At 37.6% G+C, this 23,648-nt stretch overlaps 1 protein-coding gene across 1 annotated transcript in view; it reads right to left on the bottom strand.

Moving 5' to 3' along the window:
* Window positions 1-23,648, bottom strand: part of PRMT3 (protein arginine methyltransferase 3) — a 54,942-nt gene that overhangs the window by 13,626 nt on the left and 17,668 nt on the right. Inside the window, exons 10-12 of the mRNA XM_032188554.1 lie at window positions 15,731-15,809; window positions 10,450-10,637; window positions 7,673-7,759 (exon numbers count right to left, since the gene is read on the bottom strand). Of these exons, the coding sequence (XP_032044445.1) occupies window positions 7,673-7,759; window positions 10,450-10,637; window positions 15,731-15,809 (354 nt within the window). The remainder of the gene's footprint in view (window positions 1-7,672; window positions 7,760-10,449; window positions 10,638-15,730; window positions 15,810-23,648) is intronic.

Here is a 23,648-nt window from a genome sequence, read left to right as displayed (position 1 = left end):
TTGAGTAAAATTGAAGTTACCAGCATTTTCCATTCATTTCACTTTAGAGCACAACAAACGAGTGTGCAGAAGCTGCAACAGTGAATCACAAGCTTCTATTAAATATGCAGTACTACAAATTAAGACAATGCCAGCCAGTGCTTACAGATTGAAGGAAGAATGAGTCCTCCCTTTTTGTTGTAAAATCTAACACGTGTACCTACACAGCAAAACGTAAGGGGAAAAAAGTCATTTACAAGTGACAGACACACAACCATCTCACAGACACAGGCATATTGCAGTTGAATAAAGGGCTGGCCAGATTTTTATTTAAGGTGTCACCTTGGTGTTTTTTTTCGTTTGTTTGTTTTTTACACATATTCAACCTAAAGAAAAGCAAAGCAGCTACTAATATCTCTAAGTTCTAGGTGACATTTGCTAACTACTGCCTTGGTTTCCTTTGTTTTAAGCAGAACAATAAACAGTTATTTCTTACATGGGAGACGGACAATTTTCTTCATCTTTTTGCTCCACCTTTGATAACTTATTTACAACTTCACCAATGATCAATCATCAGTAACTTATGCCTTCTCTGGAAGAATCTCTCAAGTACCAGTCTCTTGAATACCATTAAAGAGGTAAACAAAAATAATGACTTATAAACTGGTAATAAGTACCTGAAACTCCAGCCTAGCATCTAGCCCCGGTCTAGGCTCAAAGGATATTAATTATTGGCTAAGACTGAAGGAACGTTATTTTTCCTGTTCTCAAATCAATTGCCAGGAGGAAAGCAGAGCTGTGACGACAAAAACCCTAACCCCAGAACTAACTGCCTACACTTACTTCACAGGGAACTAAGAAGAGTAAATAAAGAGCTAAAGAAATAATTAAGAATCTATCTGCATTACTGAGACTGCCAAGCAGCATCCTACCAACGTGAGCAAGAGTTCGCTCAGCAACTTACAATCAAGTATTTCTGAAATCATCACAGCAGCCACTAACATCTACCCAATTTTGTCAAACCCCAGTTTTGACAGAGTCCACATAAAATACCTTAATGTATTCACCCACCAGAGAGGTTTTCCAAGGTGTTCATGCAAGCATATAAAAAACAGTAAATGAAGCACTTCCACCCGACATGACTCATTTTTTCCACGAATTCTCCTTCCCTTCAAGATAAAGCGATCTTGAACCTATTTTCATTTATTCATGTAACGTGTACAAAATATTTGAATCATAAAAAGCTTTAACAGCTGTAAAAGATGAATATTACTACATATTCTTTATTTATACTCTTCGACTTATAGCCTTAGCTGGAACAGGAAGAAAAAGACTAAAATTATCAAATTAATTCAAATATATCTGAATACTAAGGCTTTTTGTGCAGAAAATGGCTGTCTGTTCTATACGGCTTTTTAACAGGATAAAACAAATGACAGTGCTCGACTCCTTATTAGAGCTCGTAAAGGCAACCTTACCAATTCACTGAGGAACAAGGAAATTAAAAATTATCATCATCACTATCACCTACAGTGAGTAATTTATCATTCTTGCTCTTCACTAGTATCATGTTCCAACAGTGAGTGGCTACAACAAATACAATTAGACAGCTGGCCACAGAAGTGGGAGATAATGTGCTTTTGATGGAGTTTATCCAAGCATGGAGATGGAATGTTTGTAACCCATGCGGCAGAGTTGCTGCGTTTCTATCACAGGAGGAAAAAAATGAAAAACCCTTGCTACTAAAAAAAATAACAGTTTTAGGGTTTTAGAAAGAATTAAGAATCCGGACACAACTGTAGAGGAGGCTCCAAGGTAACTGAACAGCTCCAAAGGCCAAATCCTGCTTCACAACATGATATGGTACTCTTTCCTTTAAAGAGAAATCATGCATTAGAGGTGTGTTTTGCAGCAGTACCCTAAGCCAGATTTCCAACTGTTACCTAAAAAATTTTGTTTGTCACCTAATGCTGATATGCTAATAGTTACTTTTGGCTCCCAAGTGCAAGACTGGACATGAAAGGATGAAACTGTCTAAAATATAAGCCAACTTCAGCATAGATTTTCCGTAGTCAAAATAATTTTCTCCCGAGTCAACTTAATTTCCTTTCTCTTCCTGAAGGTTTTAATATATCAGTCACGTCCTCTGGTTCATTATCCTTCTTTCATCCCCTTCCTCCCTCCCACTTTTTATACGCATCCTCTGCTCTTTGACAAGATCTCCTGGGAGCAATGAAGAGATACTGCCATTTTCCTCCCGAGGGATATTGTTATTCAGCTAGGAAAGATCAACCTTGATGGACTCACAGGGGAAACACTTGCAAACAAAAGAGAAAGTTTGTCAATTGATTTCTGCACTGAGGGTAATCACCATTATATTTTATCTCAAAAGCTCACACAGCGATCAACTTAGAATACAATTAATGGAATATTTTCCTAGCAGCATCTACTAACTGATATTAGCCAGATGTCTCATTAAAATCAGCAGTGACAAACCCTAGTTCTTTACCAGGAAAATGCACTTTTGCTAGCTAATTTAATTTATTTTTGGCCATTATCTTCGTAAGACTGAAATCAAGTCAACCTGCACTAAAAGTGCCTTGAATCAATTTAATATAATGATTCTAAGCAGTCGCTTCATGCTTCGAAACTCTTCCATCTTTGAAAGCTACAATAATGATAAAGAAGTTTAATACATTTAAGATACTACTGAGATACTACTCAAGGTACTATTAAGTAGTAAACCGTAGGAGGGGGGAAAAAATTAACAGGAAGAATACTTGCTCCAAGAAAAACCTTGACTCCTCCCCACTCCAAAATAACTTCTGAAATCCTGAAGACCACACACAAAGTCGCTGTCAGATTTAAATAATTGTTTTCACTTGATCTTTCCATATTTCTCAGGATAATAATGATTTTCTTGAAGACCCATCTAATTGCCTCAAGACCTGGAAGAGAACCTATTTAGAGCATGAAGCATTTTTAGAGAGTATGGTTTGAACAAGTACATCTCAGGATCACTTGTGATACCGTTAGGATGCACATACAGAGATGTTAGGCTGATCTGTTTAAATGTGATTTTATGCTCTACTAGATAAATATTTACGTTCTCTCATATGTATACCAACAATGACAGTAATTTGTAATCATTTACAGATGGAAGGACAGACAACTCAGATACGTTTCTATTAGTAAGTAATACTAAGCTGTAAACCACGGGAAGAAAAGGAAAAATTAACAGATTTTTTCCTCTCTGAAAAGAACCTTTACTGTGGTCCTTCCAGCCAAAGAACAGGAAAAAAAAAAAAATGCTGTTCCTAAGTATCCCCAAAGCAACATGGAACAGATTTCCTACAGCCTTTACAAAACACATCCAGATGTGATTACTTGAACAGTTCACAACAACAGAAATTAAGTATGGAAGAAATGAAGAGGTCAATTTCTCTGTCAAGACTGAAAACAAACAAGCACAATTTCAAATAGTATATACTACAGGGGATTAAAAAAAAGACCAAAGAGAAACTAAGGTCAGACTTTGGAGGTATTGAACATCTTACCACTGAAATTAGAAGGGCAGCCTCTCCTCCTTGAGGGGTCCTGCTGTTGTTCCAATACAATCAAAGCTAAAGTGCTAATTAGTTGCTAAAAAGACCGCCTTGTTGCTTTGATTCCTGTCAGCTTTTACTACTTACTGTCCTGTTACCACATAAAGAAAACACATTGATGGGAGGAAGCAACAGATCGCCAGCTAAAAGTTCAGCTTTTCAATGATTAATTTTATGTTACATACTACAACTGGTTAAGGCCACAATTCCTTGCTAAATTACTTCTCATCAGTGCTATGCTTCTGCTAAAACAAGTTCAACAGTAGCAGCAATGCCTTCCAAGCTGTCAATACATCTCCATGGAAGAACACCTATTGTATAGTCCTCTGCACTCATGTAGTACCTTGGAAGGAAGCAGCACACAAGCCACACTCCCCAAAACTCAAATAACTGCATGAACTAGTAGCCGCTCTGCAACTGGATCCACCGAATTGCTAATATATCTCAAGTCTTTCAGTTGATTTTCGTTTGTTTTGTTGTTTCTTAAACAGATGAGTTTAAGAGTAGTCAAGTTCTGACAATAACAGTGGTATGAATTTAGCTTTGCTGTTGATTGCAGCACTTGGAAAAGGACAAATAAATCTGTTTTCACACCTACATGACAGAAAAAGGGCCAAGAAAAAACTCCTTAGAAATCAATTTTAGGTTGTCAACTGAAATAAAACAAAAACACACACAAGCATACAAGGATTTCTTTTCCAACTGCTATTTTGGGTGGAATATTTTCTTTGTAACTAAAACTAACATTTTCAAACGTTAATACCCAAACATGCAAAAAAAAAAAAAAAAAATAATCACAAAACAGAGCAGCCAAGTACATTAAGCTAGAACTGTGGGAAATGTTTGTTTTCTTGTGTAGAAAACAAACAAAACTGAAACAAAACAAAAAGCCAGTAGAACAAAAAACAGATGCAAACGAGAAGCATCAAATGTTATTTTCAAAGGACAAATTGCAATCCTAAAACATCTCCTCAAAAATTCTCAACATAAATAATGGACTTTCATTGTTCATTTGCTGCAAGGTTAGGCAGCCTGATATGATGGATGAACTGTCAACTCACAACTAAACTTGTACAATCCATCATAGAAAGAGTAGAAATTTCACTCAAAGTGTCAATAAACCTAAATGATGAAGTGCAAAATACTTTACAGAGTTCTGATCATTTTTTAGAACCTGCATTCACTGCAAAAATTCAGAAACATTGTTCTCCCTGCTCCCCATACCTTCACCCTTCAAGTTGTAAAATGCAGGTGTACATTTTTATTTTTGTCAGTCACCTGATTATTACCACAATCAGGAGCATAGAATTGAAATTATATTTTTGTAAAGGTCTAGTGCTAAGGAAAATGATTTTTACTAACTAAGCTATTTTGCTCTATGCAAACATCAAATATCACCAAGATTTTGTAATGATTTCCATTTACTAATCACTTACTCAAAAGCGGCCAAATAAAGATAACTAGTCCAGGGCTCCAGTAGAGCTTGGTCTGATATCAAAGCTGACCATGTCGAGGCAACTAGACTTATTTTGTAAATCTATGATTAACTAAAACACTGTAATCCTCCAAATCTTTCCCCATAATTCGAAAAGGGAAACATATTATACATACATAATTGATGATGAAGCTCCAAGATGTTTCCAGGAGCTATTTTTTTTAATCTGTCTGCCCTCCACTACCCTATTTGTATGTCTTGTCAATTCAACCACATGGTTTGTACTAAAAGTAACAAGTCTGTATGTTTGTATACAGATATATATACATTTATAAGATCTATCAAGTCTATCTTGCTTCTTAATTGACCAAGACTTGAATGGATTTAGCAAGAGGGGTTTCTCTCAATATGTTAGAGCTGAAGGACGCATACAAAATAATTGCCAATCCTCCACTATACCTGAGACTCCAACTCCTCTTTCATGAAAGCTGTTAGAATTAAATCTCCTAGGTAACAGAACAACAAGTTAATTGGTATAAACTGAGTTTCCAGACACATTAGATTATACCTTTGTTAACCTCAAGTAATGGCTTTTTTCTCTCCTCTTTAATCAATTTTTTGTACCTCTTTCAAACCTTATCTTCATTCTCAACCCCTCTGACATCACAGAACATCGATGCAAGCTGCTTAAAAATCACTTGAATTTGAAAGCTATCAATAAAAACAGAACTCAATTTTTTGGGATAAATCATTTCTTTACCAAAGTTGTAGGTATCAAGTGGGAGATGAGCTTGACTGTATTTGAACTGCAAAATTTTCTTTGCACTGCGGCACGTGGATTCTCCAATGTTTCTTTGCACTTCACATTAAGAAACATGTTCTGACCCTATTCGTCTGTTTTCTCAAGTAACCAGTGAATTGAAATTGTTTGTCCTAAGTGAAGCTGTTTCCTTGGATCACAGAAACAAAAAGTAGTATAGATATAATGTACATATATAAGAAGTTGGAGGCTTTCGTAGGCTGGACTGAGAAACATGACAGTTCCTGCTGCAATATTTATTTGAATTTAGGCATGTAACCAATCTTTCAAAATGTGATGGAAAAATTCCAATTCTCATCTTTTGTCTTGTTCATAGAAGTTGTTGTCTTTATGACACCGCAATGTTTGGTTCTGTAAATTAGTTCAGAACAGTTCTTCCTCTAATAGTCTAGCAATTGGGAAAGCAGGTATTTCCCAAGTCTCGTGAGCTTCACGTCTACAGAATTCACTGCAATGTTCACACTTTCTATGCTCGTATTCATTTTATTAAAATTTCTTTAGAGGAAAACAAAACAAAAAACACACAAATCCTTCTGTGTGATTCTTTCCTTCACAACTCCAGTAAACAAAGCAACCTGTGCATCAAAACTAAGTAAAATTCCTAGGGTATCCCCACATAGGTACCAATCTACACATTTCTAACTATTTTAACTATAATTATTATAGTTGGAATATGTAAACGTGTTCAGACTATCTTTACTTCAGAAGTCACTCACACACAAGTATATTTATTTTACAAACTTTGCATTTGAATATCTTCCTCGACTTCAAAACCCGAACAATATACACAATAAAAAGAACATGGGCACTTGCGGAAATGAAGATGGAACACTTTCAACTCAACTTTCAATCCAAAAATGAGTATTTCTCTGTTCTCTCATTACTAACTGATAATCAACGACCAAGAAAAAAAGCAGCAAAATGAACACATGTTAACATAAATTCATACTGAACAATGTAGGTGCAACTTCAGAGTATTTCAAACATGCCCTGGCACCGAGATTTTACTTAATTCTGAAGGTCGGACTGAAAACATTTTTTCCCCCTTTCTTTTCATATTGATTAGTGTTTCATAGACAAATAATATTTAATTTAGTAAGAACAGTCACCCATTTGTTGGGGAGTCTTCATTCAATTTAATGCAGCATACCCTATAATATCAAGATGAATAAGCTTACGTTTGCTGTTACTACAATAGCCCCATCGATGAAATTCCACAGCCTTTCTAGAACTAGTGGTCTTTTGAATATAATTCATTAATTTACGTACAGTAAATTAATACAGTATATTAACTTAAATACAAAACATAACGACAGACGCAATAAAAACTTTATCACCCAGATGTCTGTTCCCCTTCAGTCTTTGCACGTGAAGATTAGGAACTTCCCTGTGTGACAAATTGTGTTTGTCATACGAGCTGCTACAAATTTACTGCAAGAGCTATAATTTATCTGTCTCCCAGATTCTCTATTTTTTTCACTATCTTATTCAACTCAGAAAAGCTCTTCAGAGAACTCTGACTATAATATTCTGCAGCACAATGGTAACAACCTGTCTGAACAGAAATGTTGTGTTTCCAAAAATGGGCTAGAGAACAACAACAATAAAAAAAACAATGCTAAGATGCATTATGCTTCCTTTCTTCATCTTACCTGTACCTGTATATCATAATACTACTATAGGAGTTTAATATTCACCTCTCATTAGAGAGAGGGCTCATTTCACACCTCTGTAAAGTTGAAGTGAAAGTTTCAAACCAAGGATTGATGATAAATACACTGTCTGTTAGTTCAATGTGATACTGACCATACGTAAAGAAATAAAATGTCTTACCGTGCACTTTGTACTCGTTGTAATTGTTAGGGTGAATTCCGAAGAGAATTCTAAATCTGAAGTGGATGCAGTATTACAGTCGATACGCTGTTGAAAGGAAAAAAACAATACCGTCAGTAACAGTGCTTATAAGAAATTAAGATGTCTCTTTGGATGACCTTTACGTGCTTTTCGGTTGCTCCATAAAAAGATAACTTTTATAGACCAATACTAACACAGCTCTTTGAAATGCCAAGAGGAGACTTAAAAACAGCCTAATCATATACGTACACTGCCCAAATACACAAAATCCCTCTTCCTCAATGTCAACACAAAAAAATATTGACTAGTAGCTGTTTTGAACTAGGCATGGTAGTTCACTCTGTTCAAGCAAGTTGCTCTTAGGTAACTTTCTTCATGACAGCTCCCAGTAGTTGACATTCACAAGCATTCACAAGCACACATACACATATCCTCAGCAGCAATTAGTTTATATGGCCACAATTTGTCAAGTCACTTCTGTTGAGGAAGCATTCTTAGCGTTCGTTGAGACCTCTTTCCACATTTTTTTTTCTTTAAACTTTGACCTGTTTTACTTCTTGTTCCTGTAGCCACATGGTAGACTATAGTATTCAACTGATCTGGGTTAGAAGACAACTTTTTTTTTTTATTATTATTTGCCAGATTAGTTTTGTATTGTTCACAAAATAACTGAGGTCAAAAACCATCTCTGGAAATCTGTTCGACCAAGCACTTAACCAAAGCCACATCTACTACACCAGGTTGCTCCAGCTCACGTTCAGATGGCTTCTGAATATCTCCAAGGGTGGATATCCAAAACCAATCTGGGCAACCTGTGCCATTGTTCTATTGCCCTCACAGTAAAATAAGTTTTCTTATGTTTAAGTGGAACCGCATCCCTGCATGACAGACATAGCTTCAGACACTTCATGAGCTTTGTGGTCCTTCAGCAGACTCCCTCCAGTACATCCAGCTAGCTCATGCACTGGGAAGGCCAACACCAGGCACAGCCATCCACCAGTGAGCTCCCTGGGACTCGTGAGCAGACAAAGCTCCCCCCCCTTGAACTGCTGGCATCAATCCTCCTAGCGCAGCCCACGGGGCTGCCTGGCTGCCTTCACTGCGAGGGCTCGTTGCTGGCTCACAGTCAACTTGGTCTTAACAAAGGTCCCCAGCTGCCTTTCTGCAAAGCTGCTTTCCAGCCAGTAAGGCCCCCAGCCTGTATGGGGGGTTATTCCTCCCCACGTGTGCAGTTTGCACAGCCCTTGAATGGACTGCAGAGGACTCTTGATCCATTTCTCCAGCCACAGTGGGAAGAGAACTGCTTCTCTGCTTTCACACTCTCACAAAACAATGGCATCCAGTATGTATCAATACCGACAGATGACACTGCAACCTACATTTCAACTTTTTTTTTTTTTTTTTTTTTTTTTTTAAGACAGATGTACCAATTTTTGAAAGTTAAAATCCTCAGTCTTCAGTTCATGAAAATTCTATCACGCTGGCCCTGTATGAAGTACTTTAGTTTGCCTATTCACCTGAAATGCTTTATCCAAGCATGTCTTATTTTGTTGACATTAAATCCTACATACAGTATTAGTCAGTATTACTTGATGCTGCCTCAGGTTTCTTCAGGGACTATCTTTCTTCCTGAAAACTTACATTATTAACTATTCAAAACAAGCAGCAGCTAGTATGAACAAGTAGACTAAAATATCGTCAGTAATCATCATATGATAAATTGGAACATTTTTAAACTTTCTCTCAAAAATACAATCTATTTGTTATGTGGAATGGCTATTGATTAAAACAATTTACCTGTAATGCTGCTGTTGCTCAACTCATTAATTTTACTACTTTCTACTGTAATTCCAGCCAATGAGCTCATACATAGCCTTGAGTGTATTTTAAAAACCATGATTGTTACTGAGAAAAAATGAATATAAAACCATTAGGTACAGAAGTTATTAGAAATGCTACACAATGACAAATTTCACTGAGCCCATACTGTGCTGGTCAGTGACTGCTTGTAATTACACAGACTTAAAAAGGGACATTTTAAAAATGACAGCAGCTTGTAGGCTGCACTGGGCAAATTTAACTATAGTTATTATCAACTTTCTGCGTTAGGATGTGTTGTTTGTTTTCTTGTCTAATAAACCGATGTAGCTTAACTTTTCCACCCAGTTGTCCATTTAGAGCACCTTGTATGTTCTTCGTTTAGTATACCAAGCTTGACCCATTTGCTAGAGGTTTTTGAACTTCATTTCCACTTGAGTTAGAACAAAGTGCTATAAATACAGGTGTATACAGGTGTGAAGTACCTCTGTCTCACTTACAGCACAAACAAACCTCTCGGCTAACTACAGCTTCACTTTCTTAATCTCAACACTACTGTTTCGTGTGCTTAAAGTCACTAACAGTAGAATTTATCTTCCCTAAAATTACAGATCTACAAATCCTATTTCACCAGTTGCATTGATCATTCTATCCTCTCCTTACATACAAGGAGAGCAGATACGTGTAAACCTGAAGTCACACAAATTGTTATAGATGTCAAGACAGAAATGTGTCTAGCCCCTTAACGTGGATTTTATTACATGGACTAAAGAGGGAGTCTAGTGAACAAGCTAAGACAGTAAAACATAAGGCATCCATGATGACTATCATCTATGAAGAAGGAATACTTAGAGGAAAAAAAATGCACACAAGAAGAAATAATAGAAGGATACTTCTGACCTGATTACTGAACTATTAAGAAGGATCTGGTATGGTACCTTAATAACAGTGGCTGTAGATATAAGTGTATTTGGATCCAGCACCTCCACAACCGCTTCTGGAATTACAGCCTTCTTCATGCAAGACATGTCAAAGCCATATACATCTTCCCAGAAGAGCAGCTTGTCTGCATGTTTATTCATATCCCCCACAGCTACTAGACTAATGGTGCAGATGTCGGGATAAACTGTAACAACAAAACACAGATTGATTTTTAGACATGCAAAAAAAGTTACATTTTTTCTTTTTAAATGATTAACATCTTAAAAACACATAAGAGATTTTTCTTCCATTCTTAGATAAGACACTTTTCCTGCTGCTTTCTTCTCTGGCATCGCATTTTCCACAGAAGAGACTAAACATTACAACTCAATTTTGCCATGTTACTCTGTTAACAGTATTAACCATTCATGAGAATATTTCCTTTCAGTTGAATCCCACTGCCAGGGCATAACTGGAAATTTCAGGTTTGATGAAAATTTTTTGGAACATCTTATTCTGCTTCTATACACAGACTGCCCTGAAACATATTTAATAACTACTAGGTGGATAGATACCCAGAGGAAAATTCAGGTCAGGCCTCTGAAGGAACAAATAATCTCTGCCAAAAGACCTTATTTCCAAAACAGCGCAAATATTATCACTCGGGTATTTTAATCCTGTTTCCTGTCATTAGTTGGCTGATACATGCCTTCGAACCTAACCATGACTTTTGGGTACTGAGAAAGAATAAACACTTCTTCTACTTGCACCTGAACAACATGGAAGCAACCTAACAGACAGAAGACAACTTCCTCTTCAATTCTTCCCCACAGTTTTAGGATGACAGCTCTCTTTCTTACATTGTCTTCACATTTGTACTCTGTCCTTACAAGAATATTTTCAGGACACATATTCAATATAGTAGCACATGACTAACGTTTTCCTTCTCAACATCTTCCTAGAGGAAAGCTAGTCCATCTCTTTCCACTACTGATTGGAGAAGACACACCGAACAGCTGCTGTGAATATGGCTGTCTACAGCACTATCAAATAGTAAGAGAAGCTCAATGTAAAGCTTATATTTAACTAGGCTTCTTTCCAAAAAGACATTTCCCCTTTCTGTTAGAGCTTTAAAGCCTTCCAAGTCACACAAGTTGAATTCTTGATCTGGCTTCAGAGCAGAATGCTTACTATTAAACACCTTTACTTTATTTTCTTACATCAATGTGGCAACGTTAGCGAGACTGAAACTAAGTTTCTTTTTTCTTCCAAAAAACCTGGTGAAGTGTAAAATAAATTTTGTCTTCAGCTCTGCTTGAAATTGTAGCTTATCAAAATTAATATGGAAAAAGCACTAGTCAGAAAGGTGCTATTTTTTGCCTTGTAAAATAGCAAAGATAGAAATAGAAAACTGATATTAGACCTGTAATACAGCGAGAGTATGTCTATCCTAAAGGAAATTATCTTATACACATTATAAAAGCAACTCTTCTCTAAAGAAGCTTTTTTTTTTCCCATGTGAAGAGGTTCAAGCAAGCAACCACCTCTACAGCCGGAATGACTAGATAATGCAAAATATGAGCGCACACTGCCATTTTTCTCACATTCTGACTGCTTAAGCCAGAACACTAAATGAATATCAGCTAGCTTAAATTGGAATCCCATTGGTGAACTACCACCTCCACTTTGCAGATGAGAACTGAAAGCAGAAGGTTTTTCCAGGAGCAGCCTACAATTAACTCAGCAGCGAAAACGTAATTAGTTGAATGCCCCCCTGTTTTGATTCCCATCAATCTTGTTTGAAACAAATGAGTTGATTCCAGCATACCTGACAGCTCTCACATGCACAGAGATCTGGCAGTAGGAGTATTTGCAAGTACTTTCTGGAGCAAGCTATAAAGGTTTTTCATTTCTTAAAGCCCTCATTTACTGTTTACTGATGTGAGAACTGTGTTATGGTAGGCTTTACCTCACAGTGTTGCAAACCTCCAAGAGTCACCACTAACATCGTCCCAAAGACAGCATGGGACAGACAACAACAGCAAGTGACTACAGGATGCAAGGGATGTAGCAAGAGGATACAAAAGGGGTAAAAAAAGACCTGATGTCTCTAGTTACAGGTCATACTTTGAGAAATGAGATAGCAAGCTAGAGGTAGCAAAACTGCCAACAAAAACAACAGCAAAAAAATATTTGAAAACTATTTTTTCAGAAAAATAAATCTGAGTTCCACAAACAAGGCACAAGCATGAGATTACAGTCATGTATACAATTTCTAAATTTACAAACCCAACCATTGTTTAGAAGCTTACACTATATTGAAGTCTGACTGGAAATCTAAGCATGTTGTGTAAATATCAGATTAAATCTTCTAAAGGCAGCAGAGTTCTGTCAATGTTTAAAATCACCCGCTTAAAACTGCATTTTACATTTCAACTAAAACCCTTGTTTCTCCAAAAACCCTCTGCTTTTCCTGCAACCTTATAACATTTGCCTGTGCAATCCTGACAGATTTGTCTTTTTTTTTCTGATTAAGGTTATAATGTAATAATTATTCTTTCTCACAGGTGAAACAACCAAAATGCTGACTGGACAAAAGCACATGCTCCACAATGCGCTCTCAGATTCATCGTTTTGACATCTGTGTCCTTCTCGACTGAGTGCCCTCAAGTCATCTGTCACTAGTAACAGCTCACGTGGTAGACAGAATATGAGGGGAAATCCTTTAGCCCTTAGCAATGCTTCACAAACTTCAGGACACTGAAGGGTAAGGCAGTAATCCTCTGGATATGCAGAAGGAATTCCAAGTGAATACCAGCATCTTTTTGACTTGAACAAGAAAACAGTATTTCATTGTGAATGACGACTTCCTTACGTATGTCACCCCCTCACCCGTGTGTGCTGCGCTCAAGTATATGGAAAAAAATACACCCAAGCAAGTACCAGCTCTACAGAACAAGCAGATGGGTCCTGGGCAGCAAGAATTTTGTGCTCCCAAACAATGCTATTATATACTGTACACATTACCCTAAACGGTTTGACATAATCCACTTCAGTATGCCAATAGGAACTGAAGTAACCACGATATGACCGACTGCACACAAATCTGGAAATTTGGATTCTATTCCTGCCTCAGTCACTGGAAGATCTGGCCAAATCACAGCTGCTCCTATCCCCGTTCTCAGCTTTCAAACAGCCCCAATAAATAATGATCTTGGGATTAATAGTATTACGTGGCTTGAGACAGAATTAAGCTTTACAGTAGATTCAGGAGTTTCTCTCTTAAGACTTCACCTCAGAATGAGCTCTTCATTTCAGCTCATCCCCATTTGGACGTGCCCACAGTTCTGCTATTCATCCACACTGCATCGTGTCAGTCTTGCTGATTGCTGAGCAATTTTGGCACAAAGCTCAGGCACAGCCATTTCCCTGCTATGCAAACTGGCAGAGGAGAGTAATGGGAAGCATCTGAAGGAAAAAGCGTCCCATTTAAAATCTGGCTACACCTATCAGTGACTCTGTAACACAGTATGCCTTGGGAAGAGTCAACTAAGAACCTGAGATCCTTCTCAGACCACAAAGGTTAAGTGCACTGCAGAGCCAGCACACCTTCTCTCTCAAAGAAAACGTGGGGAAGCTCGAGCTGCTAAAAAACACACCACCAATACAGAAAGATGCTGGCGAACAAGATGCTGTCACAGTTTCTGCAGAGGTCAGAAATGCCTGGCCCTTTTCAGAAAGCTTTGGAAGCACTAGCTGAACAGGAAATCATTCCTTACAGTTTCAGAGGATGTCTTCAAATTTAGTAACTACATTGTTACGTAAAATGACTAGCATATATTTATACAGAGCTCACCCAACTGCATTCCAGATACGGCTGCAGTGCTCTACAATACACAAAAAAGCACTCCTCTTCTGCCACGCTATTCAAGAGGCTTCTAAATATTTTAATACATAAACAGTCATCTCTTCCTTACATATTCAGGTTTGCGATCAGACGTTAAACAATTGCATAAAAAAGCCTTTTTTCTGCTGCACTCTAGCATACAAAAGCTCAGTGCAATCACAGCAAAGCACTGCAGCGAGCACTGTTACATAGTCATTAATCCAATCATTAAGTCAGTGTAGTGAAACTAACTATGTGCATGGTTAGCACAAAAGGGGGGAAAAAAACAGACCGATGACTACGATTGAAAAGGTCAATATGAAATACAATACTGACAAAGGAATTAACTGAAAGGAATAAAGCATATGCAGAGCTCGTGCAGAAAACTGCATCACATTAGTAATAAATACTCGCAGGCATTTAAACACTGCTTAAGATGATTCTATCTAATCTACTTAAAAAGGATGAAAGAACTCTACTTCAAAGTATTTTTTTTCTTCTGTCACTTCCCCACCCTCCAACAACAAAGAAAAAGAATATATTCTTAATGGAAATGAATATCCTAAACTGAAACAAAGCAATTCCATTAGTTATTTCACCTGGCTTCGTATGTTCGAAACTGTATGTCCTCCTCACACATCATCTGCCAACCTGGAACGCACCCTATTCCCTTTCCCTCTAATTCATCTGAGAACAGATAATTTTGAACTTTTCTTCTTACAAGAAAGTTGTAGCTTTCTCAAACAGTAATATATCTTACCCAATAAAAACTGTATTCTTCCATTTCTAGTTTTGCAGAAACTGGTATTTATGGAGGAGAAAATGAACACAAGCTTTTCTGATGGCTGCTAATTAGCCTCATGTATTTTGAAAGGTTTTAAGTCCAACACTATAATTCCATTAAGGCATTTCTAGATTTTTATTTGTCCAGATTGGCTGCATTGATCATTTTTCAACTCAAAGGATCTGGGAAAAATACAGACAGCATTCCAGTCTTAACTTTAACTATTACAGCCTGAGGTTACCATCCAACTGCTGTGAATAACAAAATAATATTCCGGAACACAGAAGTTAACTCTTGAAATTAAGTTTATTAACTTGCTACTGTCCCCCATCTCCCTCCCTCCTGTGTAGCCATGTGGGAAGAAATAGGGAGGAAAAATTTAGACTATGCTTAAGAATAAATAACCCCCTTCTATTCTTAAAAACACCATTAACTTGAGACCTTGATACCCCAGCTAATATCCTTCTACTACCCATACAGTAAATTAATGCCTCGAAGCTCCTACTAATGGTAACATTATTCATTTAGACTGGCAACTTTCTCATCCATGCATAGCTTATTCCAAGTCTCTGAGTTCATTTAGCTTTCCCCCAGAGCTAAATTTATTAGAAGAATTACGCGCACCAACCTGAGCCTCCCTCTGCCAGGTACTTGTCCTTTGCATAGATGACAGAATCCAGCATAGACTCAAAGAGAAGGAAGTAACCCTGTTCACAAAAAGAGGAAAAGAACTTATAAGTCATTACACTTTTACGCAGCATATTTAATCAACATACAGATTGACTTCATCAATACAGTTTAAGAACTTTATATACCCATACACCTTAGTAAAAGCCAGCACCTGGTGAGTTTCTCAACACTAGCATGGTCACTTCAGCACTTTAATTACGTATCATCTTTAATTCCCACACTACAAAAATATTAACATTTACTAAATTCATAAACTGTAGGCAACAAATATCCATCTACACCAACAATTACCTGACTCCCATAACATACAAAGAAATGAAATTTACTTTAAACCCCAAGAGAAAAGCTCTATGGATCGATTTTGTAGTCACAACTCCGAGGTGCCATATGAAAAAATTAAAAAATAAAATCCCTTTGTCCTTGGCATTACCTACAATAGCATTACATACAATTAACCTTTTAAATTAAACCTTCAGTTTCGACTCTTAAAAGTGAAGTCCAAATTTCCAAGAGATATATGGCCATTTGTTTATCAATGTATTTACTATTTTACACTTTTTCTATCTTTCAAGTTTGAATATGATCATTACTCCTGCTGAATACTCTCAACATGCTTCATCCACTTTCTTTGGACATCAAATCACTTAATGACAAATCATACCAGCACACACTTCATTTTTTCACTTCATGTCCAAATTCTCATTTGGCTTGAAACACTACTTCACCATGGGGTTTGATTTATGCACCAACAGCCAGTAGGAAAGAACAAAAAAGATAACGGCAAGTCCAGACTCTGGACTTGTAGCCCTACAAGCCCGGGTAGCTGTAATCAAACAAAGCAAAGCTGCAAAGACTTCTTTCGTCATCTTTCCTACAATTCCGTATTTGGAATTGTGATTTGTTTAGTTGCTGTTGTTCTTCATTTCATCAAGCCACCCTACTGAAGACAGCACTGCATGTGAACTGTATTGTTAAGATATCAAGTTGGCTTCAAGTTTATTTCATCTTCTTAGTTATCCAAGGTTCCTAAATTTAAAAAATGCAGCAAGTTCATAATTGTTCTCATAAACGTCCCCATCCACATTGCAGCCTTCAGAACTAAAAAACAAACAAAACCAGAAAACGAGAAACCTGAAGCAGGATGCATCCGTGTTGGGAACGATGACACAAACTCCCTCTTCTTATCCTATTTCTTCTGGTAAGAGGACAGTGCTCTACTGCATACTTTTCTTCCAAATACTGTCTATTCTGTCACTTCCCTGCTTAACCTTTATAAAATTCTTACACTAAGTCCCAAAATGAACACCGCTGCTTTGTGAGCAATACCATTTTCGTAAGCCTAGCAAAATGGTTGAAAAGGCCAGGAGCTCCTACGGCATCAGACAGACAGTATTTTAAGCCTCCAGCAAGCCAAAAGCACAGGCTGGAAACAGTTTTCTTTTTTAGTTCTTATTCTTGCGATTTTACGATTGGATATGTTTGATTCATACAAATTCTTTTCAGATGCTTTTAACTGAAAACATGACCTCCAGGACACAGCGTAAGATTAGTTAACAGCAACAGTCAGTGAGTTAGAAAGCAACATCTCTACGGATCAATTCCTCACTTATTTCTTCCTGACTAAAATTACCGTTATCTAAAATGCCTGCCAACCAAGCCTAAGGGGTGCAGTTGGAAGACACACATTTTAACGAGAAATCCAGTGAAATTCTCACCGTCCTTTCCCTGACCCTTGCGTTCTGCCATTGCTGTTGCCCCCCCATCCCCAATTCAACTTCGCATTCCTGCAAGTTACGTAAACCATCACTGGTACTGAAGTCATTTATTACTTCTACCAAAGCGTCTTGCTCTGTGTGCCGTGCTCATCTGCAGTGTAATTTAGAATGCAATTTCACAGGCTGCTGCCTCACCTGTAGGGGTGCCATCTGGAAAGAGAATTATACCTGACGTTTTGTCCCCGTGATGCTGTGGGGCAGCACTCTTGCTTCCACCCCAAGAAGCATTCAGGGGTTTTGTTTCCTTCTTCAATGTGAATTAGCATCCTCAAAATTAATGATTGCAAAGAGATCTCTAGAATACAAATCTGTGAGCAGAATATTAATAATTTCATCTTGCTAGTAGCTAACACACCTAAAATGTCTCATGTCCCTTTTACCCATATTTTGTGTTTTGCAACAGGATTATAAAACGCTCACGCAACTTGGACAGTTTAATGCCCTGCACTGTTAAATTTTCTTAATTATTCTAACAGACTACACTGCTCTGAAGTTCTTTTTCATTTTATTTCAAAACTAGGTAAAATATTTTGCAAATAGATCAAAATATAGGTATGGGAAGTTTTTTTGTTTGGTTGGTTTGTTTTTGTTTTGTTTTTTAACAAGACTGCTTCAGTATTCATAATCTTCACGGTGAAAAATGAGATTAAACTACTTAAAAGCATTAAGACACGAGAACAATATTTAATTTCAAGTATACCTGACTGTGTGGAAAGCGCCAAAGAAAAATACTATGCTTAAAAAAAATACTTCAGTTTAGGACCATCTCCTCCTGTACATTTCCCTTATTCATTTCTATCAAATGCATTATTCCAAATCGTTTTTGCTTTTCATATTTTCTGCTTGTTGGTGAAATCGATATAAATGAAGGATTGTTTTCAAGAAGTGGCATTAGCATCCTTACAATTGCAAAAATCGTTACAATTTTTAGTACAGCAGAAAAAAACAAGCAATGAAAAAACTGAGAAGCGATGTTTACCTACTTGAAGAAGAGGTGCTTTCTCTCCTCTTATCAAAGAGGATTTCATTATTTTTTGTAACAACTGAACCTGGCCTAGTAATCAAATTCAATGACTACCAAAACTCAACATTTAATGAGATAAAAGGCAGCTATCAAACTACTGCTTCATCAAGTGGATTGTTTTTTTTAAACCCTGTCAGTATAAAACGTGCATTATTTCCTGAGATCAAATTTTTACCTACAAGGTTTCCATTGGACTGCAAGGTGAAACAAGTTACAGAATACCTAAAACAGTAGTCAACAGACTCAACTTTATGTTAGAAAGTGCTGTCTCACATTAATAGATAAACAAAACCAATGGGGCCTGCTTGATTTTGTGAAAAATCACTTTTTACTCAACACAATCTCACAAAATAAAAAAAAAAACAAAACATGGCATGTTTAAATGAGAAGCAGCAGCTACATGTGAACTCTTCTACATCGTCTGCTGCAGCACCATTTCCCTCACATTAAGTGAGCCTTCACGCTGATCTCTAATGTACGCTTTAACTCAAAACATAAAAACAACATCAAATAAAAACACACTGCTGTCAGAGCAAGCCCACACATTGCAAAACCACAGCTCGACTCTGATTCTGTACACCCCATTTTGCCCTTAACCAAAAGCAAGATGAGCGAGAACACCATAAGGGGAGATGTCAAGAGTGGACAAATGACGCCCATTATTAAGGGGGCAGACAAAAAGGAAAAAATTCCTTTCACAAAAAAAATTCACTGTGGAGCTACTTCATATGCTCCTTTGCATAAAAAAGAATTTTTACCTGGAATTTTAAATTATATTTTTACTGTGCTATGGGAACTGAACATTCTTACTAAACGATCCCTCAAACATGAACAGAAACAATACAGAGTATCAAAAGAAACATTACTAAGTATTAGAAAAGCACCACCACTTCCATCAAAACAGAAGAAAGGAGGAAACAGATGACTTCCAATACTTCAGACACTTACTTCCTAGTACTTCTCCCAAGATTTGGGCTACCTCCCATTCAAGATCCATCCCAATAGCATTTCAAAATTACCTAGTAGTAAGCAAGCAATCATGTAAATAGATGTGTGGTATCGGCTACCCAAAAAACACAAGCATTAGATTCAATTCTTGGCTTCTATTAAAAATCCATCTTTTTCCCAGCTGTTACTTCTGTACGGCTACATCGCATATTCAGTATCATAAAGCCTTACACAAGCCAGCCATTTATGAGAATGCAGTGTATTCTACTGCAGTATGAGACAACCAGCTCGGACAATTATCCCTCACAATTTTTAAAAAAAGGTCAAAAAACGCAGTTATTTTTCAAGCAAACGCAACTCTCAACCTCCAGCTTCGTACTCTTAGCTACAGAAACAGAACTCAAAGCATAAAGAGAGACAATAAGACTGTACATGGATGCAGCTGAAGAACACTGTAGAAAAGCATTGTATTTTCTGTTTTTCTGCACCTTTCCTTTTAATAAGCAGCCTACAAATTTAACAACTATACTACTGAAATCCACATGTGGAGTAACACAGCTACATTTGTATGGTTAGCAAATCTCATTCTATCAAGCATTCAATTGAAGCAAAAACCAACTTCAGCACTTTCCACAGCAGGTCCCATTTCAAACTGATACACTGTGTGTAAAAGTAATTCCAGTAAAACTTCATTGCTTCCTAAAAATCTGTACCTCTTGGGAGTGGGCATATATGGGATCCTGACTGAGAGCAACAGCGTGCACAATTCTTGCTAACCTAAGGGCTTTCCTACTACTTGCATACAAACGGCACCGCATTCAAGTAAAAATTCTAAGTTTCCAGTGAAATTTAGGCATTTGCCAAACATTTTCAGGTCAAGTCACTAACTCACTGTGTTTCTGCATACCTCAGAGCTCCAGGCAGGATGACGCATCAGAAGTTTGCAGCCCTGGTACAGATTATCAGACCATCCTGTACAGGGAAACTTTCATAACCAAGGCCAGCAGTCAACTCGGGTATAACATTCACCCGTTCTTACACTCAAACAACCCATCTCCAACAACCAGAAGACCTTCATCTTACAGAATCAGCGTGGTTAGCACAACAGGCTATTACTTGTCCATTTGTCTTCCTCAAGACCATGCACTTCATTCGGAGAGATGGTCCTTCGGTCCACCTGCTCTCCCCTGTGCTCCAGACCTGCAGCCCTCTAAGTGCTCGTGTCAGGCTGCATACTTAGCCAGTGTTCTGCTAAAAGGCATTCACAGCAGTCCTCAGAGTGAAAGCGTCTAAACAGATGGATTTATCTGGGTATCCAGTAATCCAAGAGGTCCTCAATCTTCACCAACCTGCCTTTCAGAAACCAACAGAACAGCTCCGAGCTCATCACACTGCCTTTCCAAATTGTTTCCATGCTGGTTTTAGTAGAATGCAATTACACAGACGCCCTGCTTATGGTCTGATTTTAAAGATGTCTAACACACATACTTCAGATGTCACAAACAATTAACTTACTCTCTACATTAGCAGCAAGATCGCTGTTCCCTGTTTGCTAATTTATTTCCTAGACCTAAAAATAAATAAATAAAAAACACTAAATAAAAGCCACTGAAGAGACAGTTGCTCATCACTCAGCCTCTAAACCTGGAACATGACCAAAATGTATCCAGATAAATTTACAACCTAAACACATTATTTTGGAAGTACAGATATGAAATATAGTTTGGCTTCACATATCTGATATACACACCCACTCACCTAGCCACAGTGTAACACTTAGGGTGTTTCTCCCATTTTGGCATATTTTAAGGGAATAAATTTAAAGATTAAAGAAATAGGAATAGCAGTCTGCAGAATCCACAGCTCACTTACACAAGCAGGAGAACGATCATCAGCCACTACAACGGAGATATTCATAAAGCAACCCCATAGCTTTTACAATACACTCCTTGCTGTGCTATCTTTCTTACAAGGCCTGTTATAGAAACATGTCGGGGGATGCAGCATCTTTTCCTCTCTCCAGCCTCCGTTCTAATGCTTCACACCTGTTCATAATTTTCTTATGCTCCACACGTGGCTCTAAAAAACTTACAGGGTACTCATCTTTAATGCTGCTCTGCGCCAAGTAAAACACAGCGATGATTCCACAAAAGAATTTGGTGCTCGCTAGCACATGAGCAGTTTGCTAAGTACAACAGCAACCTTCCACATTTTAGTTACCAAGAAAAGATGTTGTTCCCATTGGAGGTTTCCTGCTAGTCTATGCAAGTGCTCCAAATAAAGAATTGAGAGCTGACATATATTGAGCTCCTTTTTGTTCCACACTGTGCATTTACAACATTTTCAAGCTAGTGGTCTGTTTCTAAGCACTTATATTCTTAGTTTAACAAAGAAGATTTCACACTGTTCGCTACCACGTAGAGAAGGAAAACAAAAAGCAAATTCACACACTTGTGAAAATACACATGGGGAAGACAGACAAAGAGGAATCTTCATTTGCATCTGGGAAACCTAACGCTCCTTTCCAGACAGCGTTGGAACAGTCTGCATGCTGTCCAGTTATCAATCTTACTTTCACAGCATTGTCCTCTTTATCTCTGTATTGCAGCAACCTATAAAAATGCTAACATCCCTAAACATTTAGAATACCTCATTAAGTGAAATGCACACGTCTATATAATTATAACATTAAAAGGTAAATTAGCACCGAAATGGGAAAACCAGAACATTCAGTACGTCATTTCTTACATGAGGTGCTTTTCTAAGTCCTCTGTTTCACCTTAGATACACTAATTTACAACAGGACTTAGGTTCTTAAATGGCCGAGTGACTTTCAGAATACAAATCCTGCGCTCTAGAACAAGCGGTCTGATTTTGGGAGGATTATTCTCGGTGCACAGATTAGGCAAGTGATCAGAAGTTTCCCTGAAAAAGGAATTATGTTTCAGGTGAAGTCATATACTCTGATAAATCACCAATGATAATGTACCAGCTTTAATTCACTAGTACCATATGTTTAAGTCTCCCTTAAAACTAGCAACCTCAACACTAGATGAAGCTCATACTTCTGGTGACATTCTTTAGAAGACTGTAGAAAAAAAAAATCTGTTGATTGCCAGCACACTGAAATATTTAATATTTCAAAAAGCAAATAATTTCTTTTCACCTTTGCCTGGAAATTAATTAGAAGTAGGAAGAAGTAACTTCACATATAAGCTTGCACTACTGATCTTAAAAGAAAATCCTTCTGTCCTTTAACTTCAAGTCCAAACAATGGGAATTAGTACGAAAAAGCACCATTTTGAAGAGTTTTTTGAACATCTGTGACACAGGAGACTGAATAGAAGAAGTCTACAAGGGAAGTCAAATGGTGTTTCTTACCACACTTTTGACAGGGAACAGCCACTATGGGATTCAGCCTGGCACTAGGTCTTGTCACACAGATTCTTTTCTCAGTGGCAGGCAGCAAGCACAACTGTGCTTGAAAACACGCGCACGAAAGAACGTCAACAGTCCAAAAGCTGAAATCCAACAGATTCCAGGAAATGGCTCCTTTATGCACTGCACAGAGCGTTTTCTGTTGGCCATCATCATCATTACGCACCTTTATTTCATTCTTACGCTAAGAAGGCTGCAATCGGAGGAAACACTGTTTCAAGCTCCCTCCATATATTCACCAATTTCCCAGTGTACATGCTCCTTCCTATCACCTTTCCTGCACTGTCAGGATGGTCCTTCAGTTGTCCTCATGGACTTAATGGTATTTTACATATCAGAATGATATATGTACATGAAAAACACAGAATTTCCCCATTACTTTCACAAGAGCAGCTGCAATGCTACTATTCGGAAGCACAGAATACTTTTATACACTTGTGCGCTAACCACATAACACAAACTTACTTCTGTACCTGAACTAGCTTAACTGTACTTATAGAACCCTCACTTGAAATAGCAGGTACAAGAGAGAGGAGGAACTGTATTCAAATGTCATGTAATCAAGACTGTCATCCCATCAAACAGGTTGTCAAAACCACTGCCGCACACAAAAAATTCTTGGTTAAAGAATAGCAACGCTTACAGAATCATTCCTGAAATTGAATGAATCA

Source organism: Aythya fuligula, chromosome 5 (assembly GCF_009819795.1).
Source record: "Aythya fuligula isolate bAytFul2 chromosome 5, bAytFul2.pri, whole genome shotgun sequence".
In the NCBI taxonomy this organism is placed as follows: domain Eukaryota; kingdom Metazoa; phylum Chordata; class Aves; order Anseriformes; family Anatidae; genus Aythya; species Aythya fuligula.
This window is presented reverse-complemented; position numbering and strand designations above follow the sequence as displayed.